At 36.0% G+C, this 13,282-nt stretch overlaps 1 protein-coding gene across 2 annotated transcripts in view; it reads right to left on the reverse strand.

Annotated features, from left to right (window-relative positions):
- Window positions 1-13,282, reverse strand: part of CDH13 (cadherin 13) — a 427,603-nt gene that overhangs the window by 158,585 nt on the left and 255,736 nt on the right. For both annotated transcript variants that reach the window (XM_065733108.1, XM_065733107.1), the window contains exon 6: window positions 12,986-13,130. In XM_065733108.1, the coding sequence (XP_065589180.1) occupies window positions 12,986-13,130 (145 nt within the window). The remainder of the gene's footprint in view (window positions 1-12,985; window positions 13,131-13,282) is intronic.

A 13,282-nucleotide genomic window follows, 5' to 3' on the forward strand; every position in this document is an offset into this window, starting at 1 on the left:
ACAGGAATTGAACAGATCCTTCTAGCATCTATGCAGCCATTTACTCCATCTAAATAAGCTCTATTCCACTCAAAAACAATCTGCTTTTTAGAAACTACTCAGGGAATCCAGTTCAGATCATTTCAGTTTCAGAAGGCCCCCTAAGATCTTTAACATTGCATGCCAGTCTTTACAAAGATATAAAGATGACCCATTCTGAGAGAAGGGCCGGATCACAGCCTCCAGAGGTCCTTCCTCATTTGTTATTCTGTGACAGTATGAAGCAAGTCATCCATTACAGTTGTTCATTCCACGTGACAAATCAGAGCTTGACCTCACTTACAGACTCCTCCCTAAGAGTTCTTCCAATCTAAGAAAAAGCTGTTAGCAAATATATAGCACTCCAGCACAGCAGCTGTGATACACAAAAATATAGGACTTCGGCATCTTGCATTTTAATATAAGAAGATACACAGGGTATGAGATGCAAAAGCAGATCAATAGAGCTAGCAGGAAAAAAATAAATTCCTGATCTATAAAGATTTAAGCCTGTGCCCTCTGAGCTCAAAGGCATTAGCCTCAAGAGGAACCACGACAGTAGCCAAGAAGGGTCAGAGAGACTGAAGAAAAATGCTGCTCCAGTAGGTATAAAATATCTCATGTTTTCTAGAGCCAAAGGGAAAGAAAAGGATACTACACAGATCAGAGACAAACGACAAAATGAAGTCTGCTCAGAGTAGTACAAAAACAGCATCTGTGAGAGGCCCATCAGTTCCTTCTCAGAGACATCAGTTGTAACAAGTATATAAGTAATAGCCTCTCTACAGCTGGAGCAGAGGAGAAAAGTGTAAGTTCTGTTTTTTCAGTTTTCACTTTTTTGGCCCTCAGGAAAAGGAAACATCTGTGAAAATAATGACTTTTTTTTCCAGTCTCCTTTTCTTAAGCAGCTATTCTCTCTTAGCAGAACTTTTCAGAAGCAATTTTTGACCAGGAATCATTTCTTAAAAATTCTTTCACCCTTGCATTAAGAAGCAATCATAACCTTCAGAAAGGCATTCGAATTTTCAGCTACTGTATTAGAGTAAATGTGAACTACAAGTAAAGAAGTTACATGAAGTCTGCAGGGGATCTGCAAATGCAGCTATACATGAATCCTAAACGTGTATCCATAGACCAAATCTTGCCATTTGCCTAAAAATCATTAGAAGTGAGATGACTGCTGCTGATTTTCTCAGAAACTTGACAAAATTAGAACTTGTGGGCACGCTGTGTGGAGTTAGGAAGTAAGCACAGGCTTCACCTGACATATTACCTTCAGATTACAGTTGTGTTTGGCCTGAAATCATCAAGAACAAAAACAGGTAACTAATTTGCACATGCTCAAAACGGAAGCGATGAGAAATCAGGATTATTTTTTTTTCCTGAAAGTTTTGTGCCCACTTTTTTTCCATACACTAGTCAAAAAAAAAAAAAAATGACAGTCTACACTGCAGATTGACCTACTCACCAGGAAAACTGCCCAGGAGAGGAGATTTTAGGGACACACAACGGCAATCATGACAGCCACATCTGACTATGCCAAGGCTATCTGAAGCAGTTATGTTTCACTGTTTCTTGTGCACTGAAGGTTATCTATCAGATAGGTCTAGAAGGAGCCATGCTTTAGTACAGACTTCATAAAATAAGAAAATGTGAACAAAGCTACAACTTCACTGAGCACAAAAGCTGGATTCACAGGTCTTCACAGCATCAAGCCATTAAAATTCTTGACAGCAACACACATTCCTGGCTTGCCAATGGCCCACTTTCTCGCAGCCTATTTTCACTTAGGAAAACTTCTGAAAATCCTGAATATTAAACCTTTCTTCAAGCTATAATGATCACGGAGATTAGCTCTGATCAGCAGTTTTAGGCCATATGTAAATTTGATATCCCTAGGCATTGTAGCAAACCATGAAATACCCTTATTTTTCCTTTGGCTAGCAGTAATAAGGAGAGTGCTTCACAGCCCTACATTAATATTGGTCCACACCATCTACTTAGCATTCAACAGGTTGTAAGTCCTAGTTCATGTCACAGATTAGCTCACAGCTAAGGTATACAAGATTTGCAAGAGAAAACAGATTAATCAAAATTAATTTGCTGAAAGCAGCAACAAACAAAAGCCTATCTCATTCTGGTTAATTCTTTTTTTTTTTTTTTAAATCTGTTTTCCAGTTCTTTGGCTGCTGCAGCCTAAGTAAATCCATGCAGCCACGTTTAGGGAAAAGGCAAAATACAGAAGTCCAGAAAGATATTTTCCATCCTCTCTAACACACAAAATTTAAAACACTCAAAGCAACCTGAAGGGATATAAGTCGTGTAGAAGTATAGAGTAAGTCATGACAAAGGATGGCAACATCTTCCATGCAAAAAATGTATTTAATTGAGCCATTATAGGAATGACTGACTCCTTTCTGTGTTATAGCCTATGTTCCACACAGCCTCTCTCTCTTTCTATGGAGGTCTGAGAAAATGATCACTGCTTTTATGAGAAAACCTGATTTTGATTCATTTTAGAAAAAATATACATATACAGCAAACCACACAGAGAAAAGTTTTCTTGACAGTTTCTCAAACTACAGCACATGGCTGCAGGTGGCATAGTTAACAGTACTGAATGTGCAGGGACTTCTCCAAGTGAAGAAGCATACACTGGTGATATTGTGGCATTTTAATCTATCTAGCGACTGAAAAAGACATTCTAAATTTTTCCTGTCCTTCCACTACACTTAACAGTTTCTGTGTAAGGGAAGTAACAGTTAAAATTTAAGCTAGAAATTAAGAAGGGTGGAAAAGTAAAAGCTTTGTTTGCTTCCAGAAGGATTCTTCCTTTTGAGGGAAAAATACAGCAATGTTAAAACTTGATTCAATAGCAATGAAGCCTGAAGCTGATAATTTCTACCTTCGGTTCCTGAATACAGCTGTAGTAATGAGAAAATAAGAGCCCAAAGGATGGATAAACTACATTATCTTAACTAGCAAAGGCAAACCTTCAAAAAATGAAATTGGAAAGGGAAAGCTATACTATTAACATTTTTTCCCTTGCTAAGAAAAAAAAAAGATCAATTTTTCAACTCTTTACTTATTTAGTAAGCCTGCAGCATATTCCAAACCTGCTGAAAGTGTGACCTCCTAAAAATTAAACTGCCAAATAAGCAAGATCACAAGCAGCCCAACAGGCACTTCTATCTCTTTGTCTTATAATGATTTTGAGTGCTGTAGATTTTTGTTAACAGAAGCTATGATAGAGTTCAGCTTAAAATCGAGAAGGCAAGGCTGTTTAAATTAAAAACCAAGAGTTTCCAAAGTAATGTTTGCAAGCGTGTCCAAACAATAATATATGCAATTTCATGTTCCATTACACTATCTGTTAAAAAATGCTGATGTGTCTCTATTACTTTTGTTTTCCATAGCCATGCTGTTTCTCTGTTGCAGTTGGGCACAGAGTTCCTATACCAAATTCTGTCCCCAGATTTAGGGATCCCTTATTTCATCTGTAAGAAAAAAAAAATGGCTGACCACAGGAACAGTTCCAGCCATTGTATCTTTGTTAACTCCATCAAACTTTATTTGCATAACTAAAATTTGTTAAACTAGCATTGTATAAGTGATCCAGCACAATGATTTGTAAGAAACAGGCATTCACTGGCAGTTACAGCATAAACACTTCGTATCTCAGTATATCACACCTTTGATTTAAATGTCTTTTAGAGTTATTCTTCATGTTTGTTGTGGTATATGAGTACTCAAAATCTGCTCAGAAGTTACAGCAATTTGGAGGTATTCACTCTCCAGTAGTATGAACAGTCATCACAAAATTACTTATCTGACTATTTGAGCATTCACCAGATGAAAATCTTGAATTGCCTTTATTTAGTGGCTGCTACTACAGTTACTGAACGGAACACAGATCCTGGCTACCCAAGTAACTCGATACCATTTTTTCCCCTCAGTTTGAAGACAAATTCCTGCGTCTTAGTAGAAGAATCCTAAGGAATTCAAACTGAGCAGTGGGTTGTTATCCTGTCTTAGGCTCAGCCTGGCTTCATTCCAGGGCTCTCAAAGACAGTCCAAGCCTGCAAATGTTTACAATTCCTCTAAAGTGCAGCACTTACATAGCCTGTGGGAGCAAGAACCTAATCTTGCATAGAGAAAAGACCTGTATATTGTTTAATAGTTTTATTTGCTATTATACGCTACTGCATAAGTTTTATTTTAATATCATGCAACCGCTGTGATTGCACTTTTATAATTGGTGCTCTACCCCAAAGGAGAACTTTTTGAAGAGTAAAAGTGCTACCTAGGTGCTGAATCAGAGAATTTACTGCAAAAGCTTTTGGTAGAAATACTTAGTTATGAAGTTTCCCAGAAAAGGTTCTGCAAATGCTAAACAACTGGAACTACAAGATCAATGACATTAATTAATGATTCATGCAATGTAATATGAAATAAAAAGAATGTAGTGAATTGAATTTCAAAACAAAAGTCCTGGGCAGAATCCAACTCAGAAATCAATGCTTTTTTTTTTAAATATGTTCTATTAACAGATCCAGGCATAAATTATCCCCAGAACGCCATATCTTATTGATAGAAAGATTCATTGTTTAACCAAAAAACAAAACAGGAAAACCCATAAAGAGATCTTTTATTAACATTTCCTTTTACCTAAGTCTCAGTTGCATCCCAAACTTCTCAGATGAACTACAGTAGCAAGCAATGACAGCAAAATGACAGAGAGCTCTCAAATGGCACCATCAAAAATAAAAAGAGCTTTAAAGAAAGACAACATTCCTATAACTGCTGGGGTCAAGAAAATAATGTTTGTTCAAAAATTATAAGTATCATGGAATTTACTCATTTGTAATAGTTTCAAAGCCCATAAGAGCTGTTTGTCACTATAGATGATAGATTACACCTTCACACAGCAAATCAAGATGCCTCATTTGAGAAAAGTAGAACAGGATTGACAAGCCAAATTTGCAGCTTGAGATTTTGTTCATCAGTGCACCTCTTGAAAACACCTAACCCCATCTGAGAAAAATATACCTCACCTCTATTTGTGATATCAAGTATAACCTACCCTATCAAGGCCAAAAGCAGGGAGGCCAAGAAATATTATTTGCCCATGTACTTAATAAAAATCAACACTTTCAAATAGGCTGGAATATATAAACAACACTAATTGAAGAAATAATCATAGGACCCCACAGACAAACAATGCACCGTATAAATGATTGCATTAACTAAAACAGCTTTGACTTAAACAGTTTCTCTCTGTTCCAAAACCATGTTAAAAATAGATTTTCCTGCCAGGGCTCCTAGCAATTCCTTTCATGATTTAAAAGACATTAAAAGTGGAGTTTTTCTTTACTCTTAATGCAATCAACATACTCTGATTCCCTTTAGAGCTTCCACACAGGAAACTAATGGACAGATTTCACCCAGTAATACCCATTTTGTTTTTTCATGGTACTACAGGAACTGCCACAATGGAGAATGAGTACATAGCAAGCAAAAGAAAAGAACATTCTTGCTCCTGTCAGAAATTTTGAAATCCTGGTTCACCATTTTGTGTTCTCTAATATTTGCCTATAAAAGAAAGAAGGCAGGGCATTCATTTGTACTGTCCATTGGTTGAGATAATAAAAATAAAGACTGTATTTGATAAGGAGCTAAGAGGGTGAGTGAAAGGGGGCATCTGGAATTCACATGAGATCATATTTACATGGGAATGGTGAGATTATAAGTATTATTATTATAATAAAAAAATCACTGCTAGAAAGAATTTGGAAGTTGACAGTGTGATGTGGTAAAAGGCAGGCAACACTTACTCCTGAAAGCTTTTTGGAAGGTATCTGATAGTCAGATTACTACGGCAGGAATTACACATCACATCTAAGTTATTTACTAGGATGGAGCACACAATCAGGTAACAAAGAAACTTATTTTTGATCAGTATTAGGAAATGAAAAAAACAATTTCAGAACAAGATTCTAACAGGGACAATGAACTAAAACCAGAGCTGGAATACTTCAAGAAGGATCAGGTATAACATAACATTGTCAGATAAGTTAGTGCAGTTGAACACCACACAAACTATTCTATAGTTCCTATTTTTCTTACACAGTTATTTGATTTGAAGTGTTATAGAGACATAATAGTAAGAATCAAAATAAATGTTCCTTGCAGAAAAACATGAAGAAAATTTATTGGACCTACTATGATAATGAAATACATAGCTTTGTAGCAATTACGTTGCAACTGAAACATTTTGAAAGATTAGGTCAATTTCTCCAGAATTTTTATACTTAGAGAATCAGAAAAACAATTCATAGTATTAGAAGTCAACTATGTGAAATTGTTCCACTCTGACATTTTCTTATCAATTGCTTTGAGATGACTTCAAAGTTGAATTAATTTAGATTCACTGGTGCAATTTTCTTCAAGGAGAACTTGAACACTTTGGCTTTTTCAGTAATTGAAAAACAGAGACAAATTGCAAACTCCTCAAAGATTTTTTCAAATAGACCATCATCTGTTATCTCAGTCATCCTTGTGTATATTTTTGGTCTATTTTCTACTCATTTTTTTCAAAAGTGTCATTTCTGGCAACTGTTTTAATTACATATGCACTTAATATTCTGTAGTTGCTAAAAATTAAAGTAACAAATGTGGGGTTGGGTTTGTTTTGGAGGGGACACGTATGGGGAGTATGCTTCAGATATATTAGCAAAATCAACCACTACGGATATTTCTTTAAATAACTTATTATATAATATCAGCTACCTATCATGACCTGTGTACTTCCTGCATAGTCATTCTTTCTGAAGATATGAAAAATATCTCACAACCAGCTCTACTGATGTACAACTGCCCTTGTCTTGGGACTACCTAGTGCAATTTAAACCCCAAGAGAGGTGTGAAATACAGGGAGAAACATGTAAAGAAAAAAAGAAAAGATGAACAGTTTAAAGCTAGAATTTCTCTTCCATCTCTCTCCCTCATTTAAAGACATGATCTGATGATATTTTTCAAATAATACTGGGAAAAATAATCAAATTAACCTGCAAGGCAATAAATAATCCTGCCATCCCACAACTGCATGTTTTCTATTCAGCAATGCATCTTTCCCACAATAAAAGTAGCATGGATTTGTCTATTGGCTGACCCTGGCATTGTGTGCTAAGGCAGTCATACCCTGCCTGCACTGACAGTTTACAGGGCTTTTTCCATTCAGCACTTGGAATAGCAGCCACACCATAGCATTACTGTCAAAGGAAATGATGCCCCATTGTTAGAAAACCTGGTAACACAATTCCAAGATTTACATCCAGCTGAGAGAGAGGAGAAGGAAGTGGGGATATCGCTTCAGCTGCTGCATCTACTGCCATCAGTCTCCAAATCATATAATAAATATATGGCACATGATTGCAAGCTGCAAAGATTTAACACCTTTTTCACACGCTTCAAAGAGCTTGAATGAAACACAGCTGTGTGGACACTGACAGCCACAGCCTAAAAGCACAGCTTGCCACACAGCTTGCAGGGCTGCTGGCCTACAGACAGGCAATGGGAAGACAGCATCCAAGAGCTGATTTTGAATCAACACAAACTGAGTTTCTATACCACTATCAAGAGGACATTGGCATCCTTCTCTCCAATCTTTCAATTCATTCATTTTATGGGTAAGGTCACCTCATGTGTCTATGCTACTCAAACCTTTTAAGCTCATCCTTCTCTGCTTACTTGAGGGGTACATAAGCAGATTAAAGACATATCAGAAACTTTATGAATGCATGAATATTCTTCTGCAAATTATTATAGATTGCACTATACAGTTACACTGTGATAGTTTTTCATCTAACCAGAAAGTAGCCCACATATAAGAAGAACACAAAGAGCTAAATTTGTTCACATTTTTCAGTTCCTTGAAGTATACTATAGTGAATACTCTATATGAAATGTCCAGGAGAAAGAGACCCTAATGTATCCATAACCTTCTGCATTAGGCAGGAAGGCTGATCTGGCCATAAAACTAATTACTGATATACCATTGTTTATAGAAGACAGAAGGGGTAAGCTCCCTGTAGCAGGAAGGACATAGTGCAAACCAAACAGTTGTTTACTAATAAGTTGAAGAAATCCAAGTGCACTTTCTGCCTGGTGATGAAGGAAGGGGAGGCTCCCAGTTTCTAGTTCTTATAGACAGACATGCCATGGCAGTCTGTGCACCTGAGGTGATCTGGAGACTTTTCTCAGCATTTCTGCTGGAAATCAGGAATAATTGAACCCTGGGATGAAGTGAAGACTCCTGCTTACAGATGCTAATAATAAATACTCAGTTTGATTGAAATCTTAAGTACTACACTTGAGATTATTTAAATTTGCTCAGTTGAACCACATTGGTGTGAGAATGGCAACCCATGTGTGACTAGGTAACACTTTAATGGGTCGTTTACCTCAAATTCTTCTAAAAATTCAGTGTATACTATAACACAATAGCACACAACATATAGATGTGTAACATACTTTTCACTATGAACACAGACAATAATTGAAAAGTTCCCAAACCCCAAAGGTCAACCAAAAGATCAGATAAGTGATCAGTGTATATAAGTGAGAGCTTATATATGTCTCTAAAATGCATACATATTCCACATATAAAAATATATAATATGTATACAGATAGACACACAACACCCATAATAATTTTAAGATATATTTTACACCATACAAACATGGAAACAAATTCCTTTTGTTATATACAAAACTGCTATGCATAATTAGCCACGTGGCTTCTGTTCAAAAATTAAAAGGTTAGCACTACAGATGTTTTTAACTAGTTCACATCCGCTACACTTACAAGCTAGATGATGAAAAAACTTTGAAGAAGCAAGTACTTGTTTGTTGAAATGCATATAATCAGTCCTAAGTAAGACTGTTAAATGTCTGTGGTAGACAAGTTTTAAAAGTATGCTTGAAACTACCTATACTTGTGCACAGAACATAAAAGTGGCCATTCTGGGTTACACCAAAACCTTCCATCTCCCTTAGAAGATGAGTGAGAAAGACTTAAATCACCAAAGTCAGACCTCTCTGTATTCTTCTGTTTCCTTTAACTTTGAGGCTTCCCAGGCCAGAGCCTCATTAAGTACCATCGTGTGAATAGCTAAGCCATTTATGAAGTCTTCCTCCCTGGATTTATCAAACTCTTTTGAACAAGTAATACAAGCTGTTGTTTCCTACAACAGCTCATAGCAACATTTCATAGTTAAATTGATGCTTGAGTTTTCACACCTCTGCTAAAAATTTAAATACTGCAGGAGCCATTGTTCTGCAACAAGAAAGCACAAGGTCAAGTATTTAACTTGGAAGAAGTTTAGAAATGGACTTGCTGAAACACCACAGCTTCATGGCTCGGACCTCTCTATATTTTTAAGTTCTCTACTGTTGATTTGGTAAAATTACAAATATTTCATACTACAATAAGAGCTCAGTTCTTACATCCCTTTAGCAGCTAAGAGGCAGAAACTGAAAATTAATTGATAGATCTTCAAAAAACAGCTTGAGCACCATCTATAAAAGAGACTCTAATGTGTACACACAATTTCAGAAATTCTGTTAGTCAAAGGAAAGTCCAAAAAGACCCAAAAATCTTTTTTCAGAATAGAAATCATTAAATTATTTTTGACCTCTGGGTTATACAGCAGATCTAAAACTAAATAATATCTTCATAAGCTTTGCTCCTTATCTTCCTGCCTTCCCTTTTAATAAATAAAATCAAAGGAATAAAAAAACAGGTTGAAAACTCTTTTTGCTTGGGAAAAGAAAGAAGTAATCTGGATCAAGCTAATATAATAAACATTAAATATACAATGAGATATATACTTCTCCCACAGTAAGCAGATCATGCCCGCCTAGTTGGGAATGTGCTTTGTAATCAGGCTATTAAATATTTAGTTTCTGGTATGATGAGCCTCCTATCATTAAAATTCACAACCAAATACAATAAATTACTTTCCAGTACTCAAATATATCAATATTTCTGTATCATACAAAAGAACTCTACAATGCACAGTGGGGAAGCTGTCTTTTCTGTTTTTATTTTTATTTTTTTAAAGCAGCGTGCTCCAAAGGGTTGATCATGATTCCTGATATTAAAATAAATATAAAAAGAAGTATTTGTATTTGATTTTTTATACATTGTATGAACAAAGTCTTTTTTGTGATCGCCTTGAACTCATCATAGTGTCAGCAGAACTTCAAGAGCACGCCTTTACTTAGAAGTACGATAAGATCTATCAAAAAGTACATTGGTATTTTATTCTGATTATGGCCATGAATTCAATCTGCACTAAAACTGCTTTTAAAGTATTTTCCCCTGCATACTGTGCTATACAAACAATTTTATTTGGTAAAATAATTTTACACTATGTTTGCATTCCTATAACTCAGCCACAGATTTGCTGTGTGGAACTCTGGAAATCATCCTGCTATACCTTGATTAAAATTCAGCAAAGTGCAAATAATAAGCACAATATGTATATATAACCCACATTCTTCTTCAGACTCCACCACCAAATGACACTTTGTTCTTGTGCTAAATAGGCGTGGATGTTGACAGCATTTTTTTTACTGCTAGTTGGGTTATGATATCCTGCATTACCTGTCCAAATTAAGCTTTCAGGAACAGCATCCTTATTTTCATAGTGTGTGCTCCATATGAAAAAACTGCATAAGTACATACGTGGTAACTTTTTTGACAAAAAAAAATGATAGAAGTACCATCTTAACACTGATGCAGACAGGATCAGAGGGCACTAGGAAGCTTCAGATGTTACTTTTACCTTGGATAAAAAGGTACTTATGCTTTACTATTCTCTTCTGATGGCTCTTTGTGAAAGCCCTTAAAAGCACCCCTGTAGTTTCTCCCATGTCATTGGAATTATAGGTCTCAAGAAAGAAGTAGGACTCAGGAGTTCACCAGGTTCAGTACAATATTAGTCATTTTAAAACTTTAGTGACCTTAACATACAAATCAGAAACTATTTCAAGGAATGAAAAAACACAGTCCAGAAAACTCTAGCATAATATTTGAAATGTATCAAGAATGGCAACTGGCACTTGCAAAACCAACATGTCTTACCTATCCTTGCAATTTTACCATGCCAGCCTTCCTATAGCTTCCCAAGTATCTTTTGATTATTATCTATCATATCCAACCTTATTTACATTCATTTATGTACTAAACAACTTCTTGCTGTTAGATTAAATACAAAAAAATAAAAGTAATCCTTTCAGGTTGCTCTCAATAAGAAGCTGCCAAATTCAGAACCAGTTTTCATTTATCTGAATCATAGTCATGCACAATTATAAATGCACAGCTGTCAATAATAGTTATTCACTGCATCAGTCCTTACCCCATACACTAACAATCTAAACATTTTACGATACTGAAACTTCTTCTAGGCTATGATTCTTAATTCTTGAGCAATTTTTCCCACCCAGTTAAGCTTTCACCCTGTTGGGCTTGCAGCATATTGTTAGTAGTAGCAAACCAGATTTGTTTAAAATAACTTCTGCTAAATACTTATAACAATTGAATTGAGATGAGGGCCACATTCATTTAACCAGCCTTCACTTTCCAATCTTTAGTGAAACACATCCAAATGTTTCTGCCTGCTTATGTAATCAATAAGATGAATCACACATGACCTTACTGAGGTAAGTCTGCAGTAGGGCACAGACTCTACACCCAACAAGTGGCAGATTGATAGATCAGAGATCAATAGGAAATAAACTGGGTCATAACTTGAAAAACAAAAAGGTGAGAAATAATCTGTACAGTTAATACAAAACCCATTACTGACAATAAAAAAGTTATAGCTGTCACTGAATCAAGCTCAACTATTATTTCTTTGTTGTAATAATGTATGTTGAATTCAATCTCCTCCAAGAGATGAGAGACTTTAGTACTCAACAGGATAAAAAGTAACAGCCTAATTCTCAAATTTTTTTTTAATACATAGCCACCAACTTTGCAGCTTATCAGAAAAGATTGCATGAAATCATGGATAGGGAGACATATGTAGTGTCCAATTATACTCTCAGCAGAATGTAGAGAAATGGAAGTTCCCATTCAAGTCTGTGGAGTGACATGAATTTCTTTCACTAAGATCAAGATTATATTATAGCATGATTATAAAATTAGTGCTTTCGAACATAACAGAGATACCTCTGGAGTGGAACATAACATCTGCTTAACAGCTGACAAAATCACACAACAGACAAGGACAAAGCAGAAGAGAACTAAGTCAGCCCGCATCTGCAGGAAGGGTTTACCTAGGATGGTCATTTGTGCTCAAATTGACATCTGAAACAATGTCTTGATGATGAAATTCAGTAAAAGTGAGTTTAATCAGAACATTTTCATTACTGACTTTAACTGTCAAAGTGTGCTTTTACTTTTTTGTAAGTGTTCTATCAAGTACTGAAGTATGTCACTGCAGAATCTGCAATACCAACATGCTCATGATGCTCTTCCCAATTACTCCTGTTGTTTACCTTGCCTCATATTACATACAGTAAAACTGATCCTGCCTTAGCTAAACAGAGGGGAAAAGGTAGAATTTCCACTCTGAACAGTAACTCTACATGTAGTTTGACCTGAATCTTAATCACATCCAAGTGGTTGTCTTCATTGATCCCAGAAACAAAGCACAGATCCAAACCACAGATGCCATTCCAAACTATACTGTTAACTTTGATTTCTACTTTTTTTTTTTTGCTGGAGAGACTTAAAAAAATTATCTGCTGCCCAAAGGGGTTGCTCTCATCTTCTTATGCAGGAGAAAATTTTAATGAGTCACAAAATCAGCAAATAAGTTTGTACAATATGGAAATAACACATTCATCAACACACAAGTTTCTCAAGGCTTATGTATAGAAATCAGCATGGACTTACCTGTAGGGGATCCCTCCATGACATGACCAACATAGGGCCCTTCTTTGAACATCGGCCTGTTATCGTTTTGATCAATGACAGAAATATCCAGGCGGACAGGTCCGTCAATGATTTTCCCACTTAAATCCGTTACTTCAACTTCCAACTGCATAAACAGAAAGGAGAGGGAGAGGAGTAAGTTATTAGCTCCTTATCACATTGAAGAGTAAAAGTTCCTGTCAGTGGTGTAGTAACCAGATCCCACCAGGGATGGCACTCACAGCCCAGTATTTTGGGCTGGGCTCAGAGCAGTTTTTA

The sequence above is a fragment of the Cyrtonyx montezumae genome, unplaced genomic scaffold (assembly GCF_038088225.1).
Source record: "Cyrtonyx montezumae isolate F1298 unplaced genomic scaffold, pur_monq_1.0 scaffold_17, whole genome shotgun sequence".
NCBI lineage: Eukaryota > Metazoa > Chordata > Aves > Galliformes > Odontophoridae > Cyrtonyx > Cyrtonyx montezumae.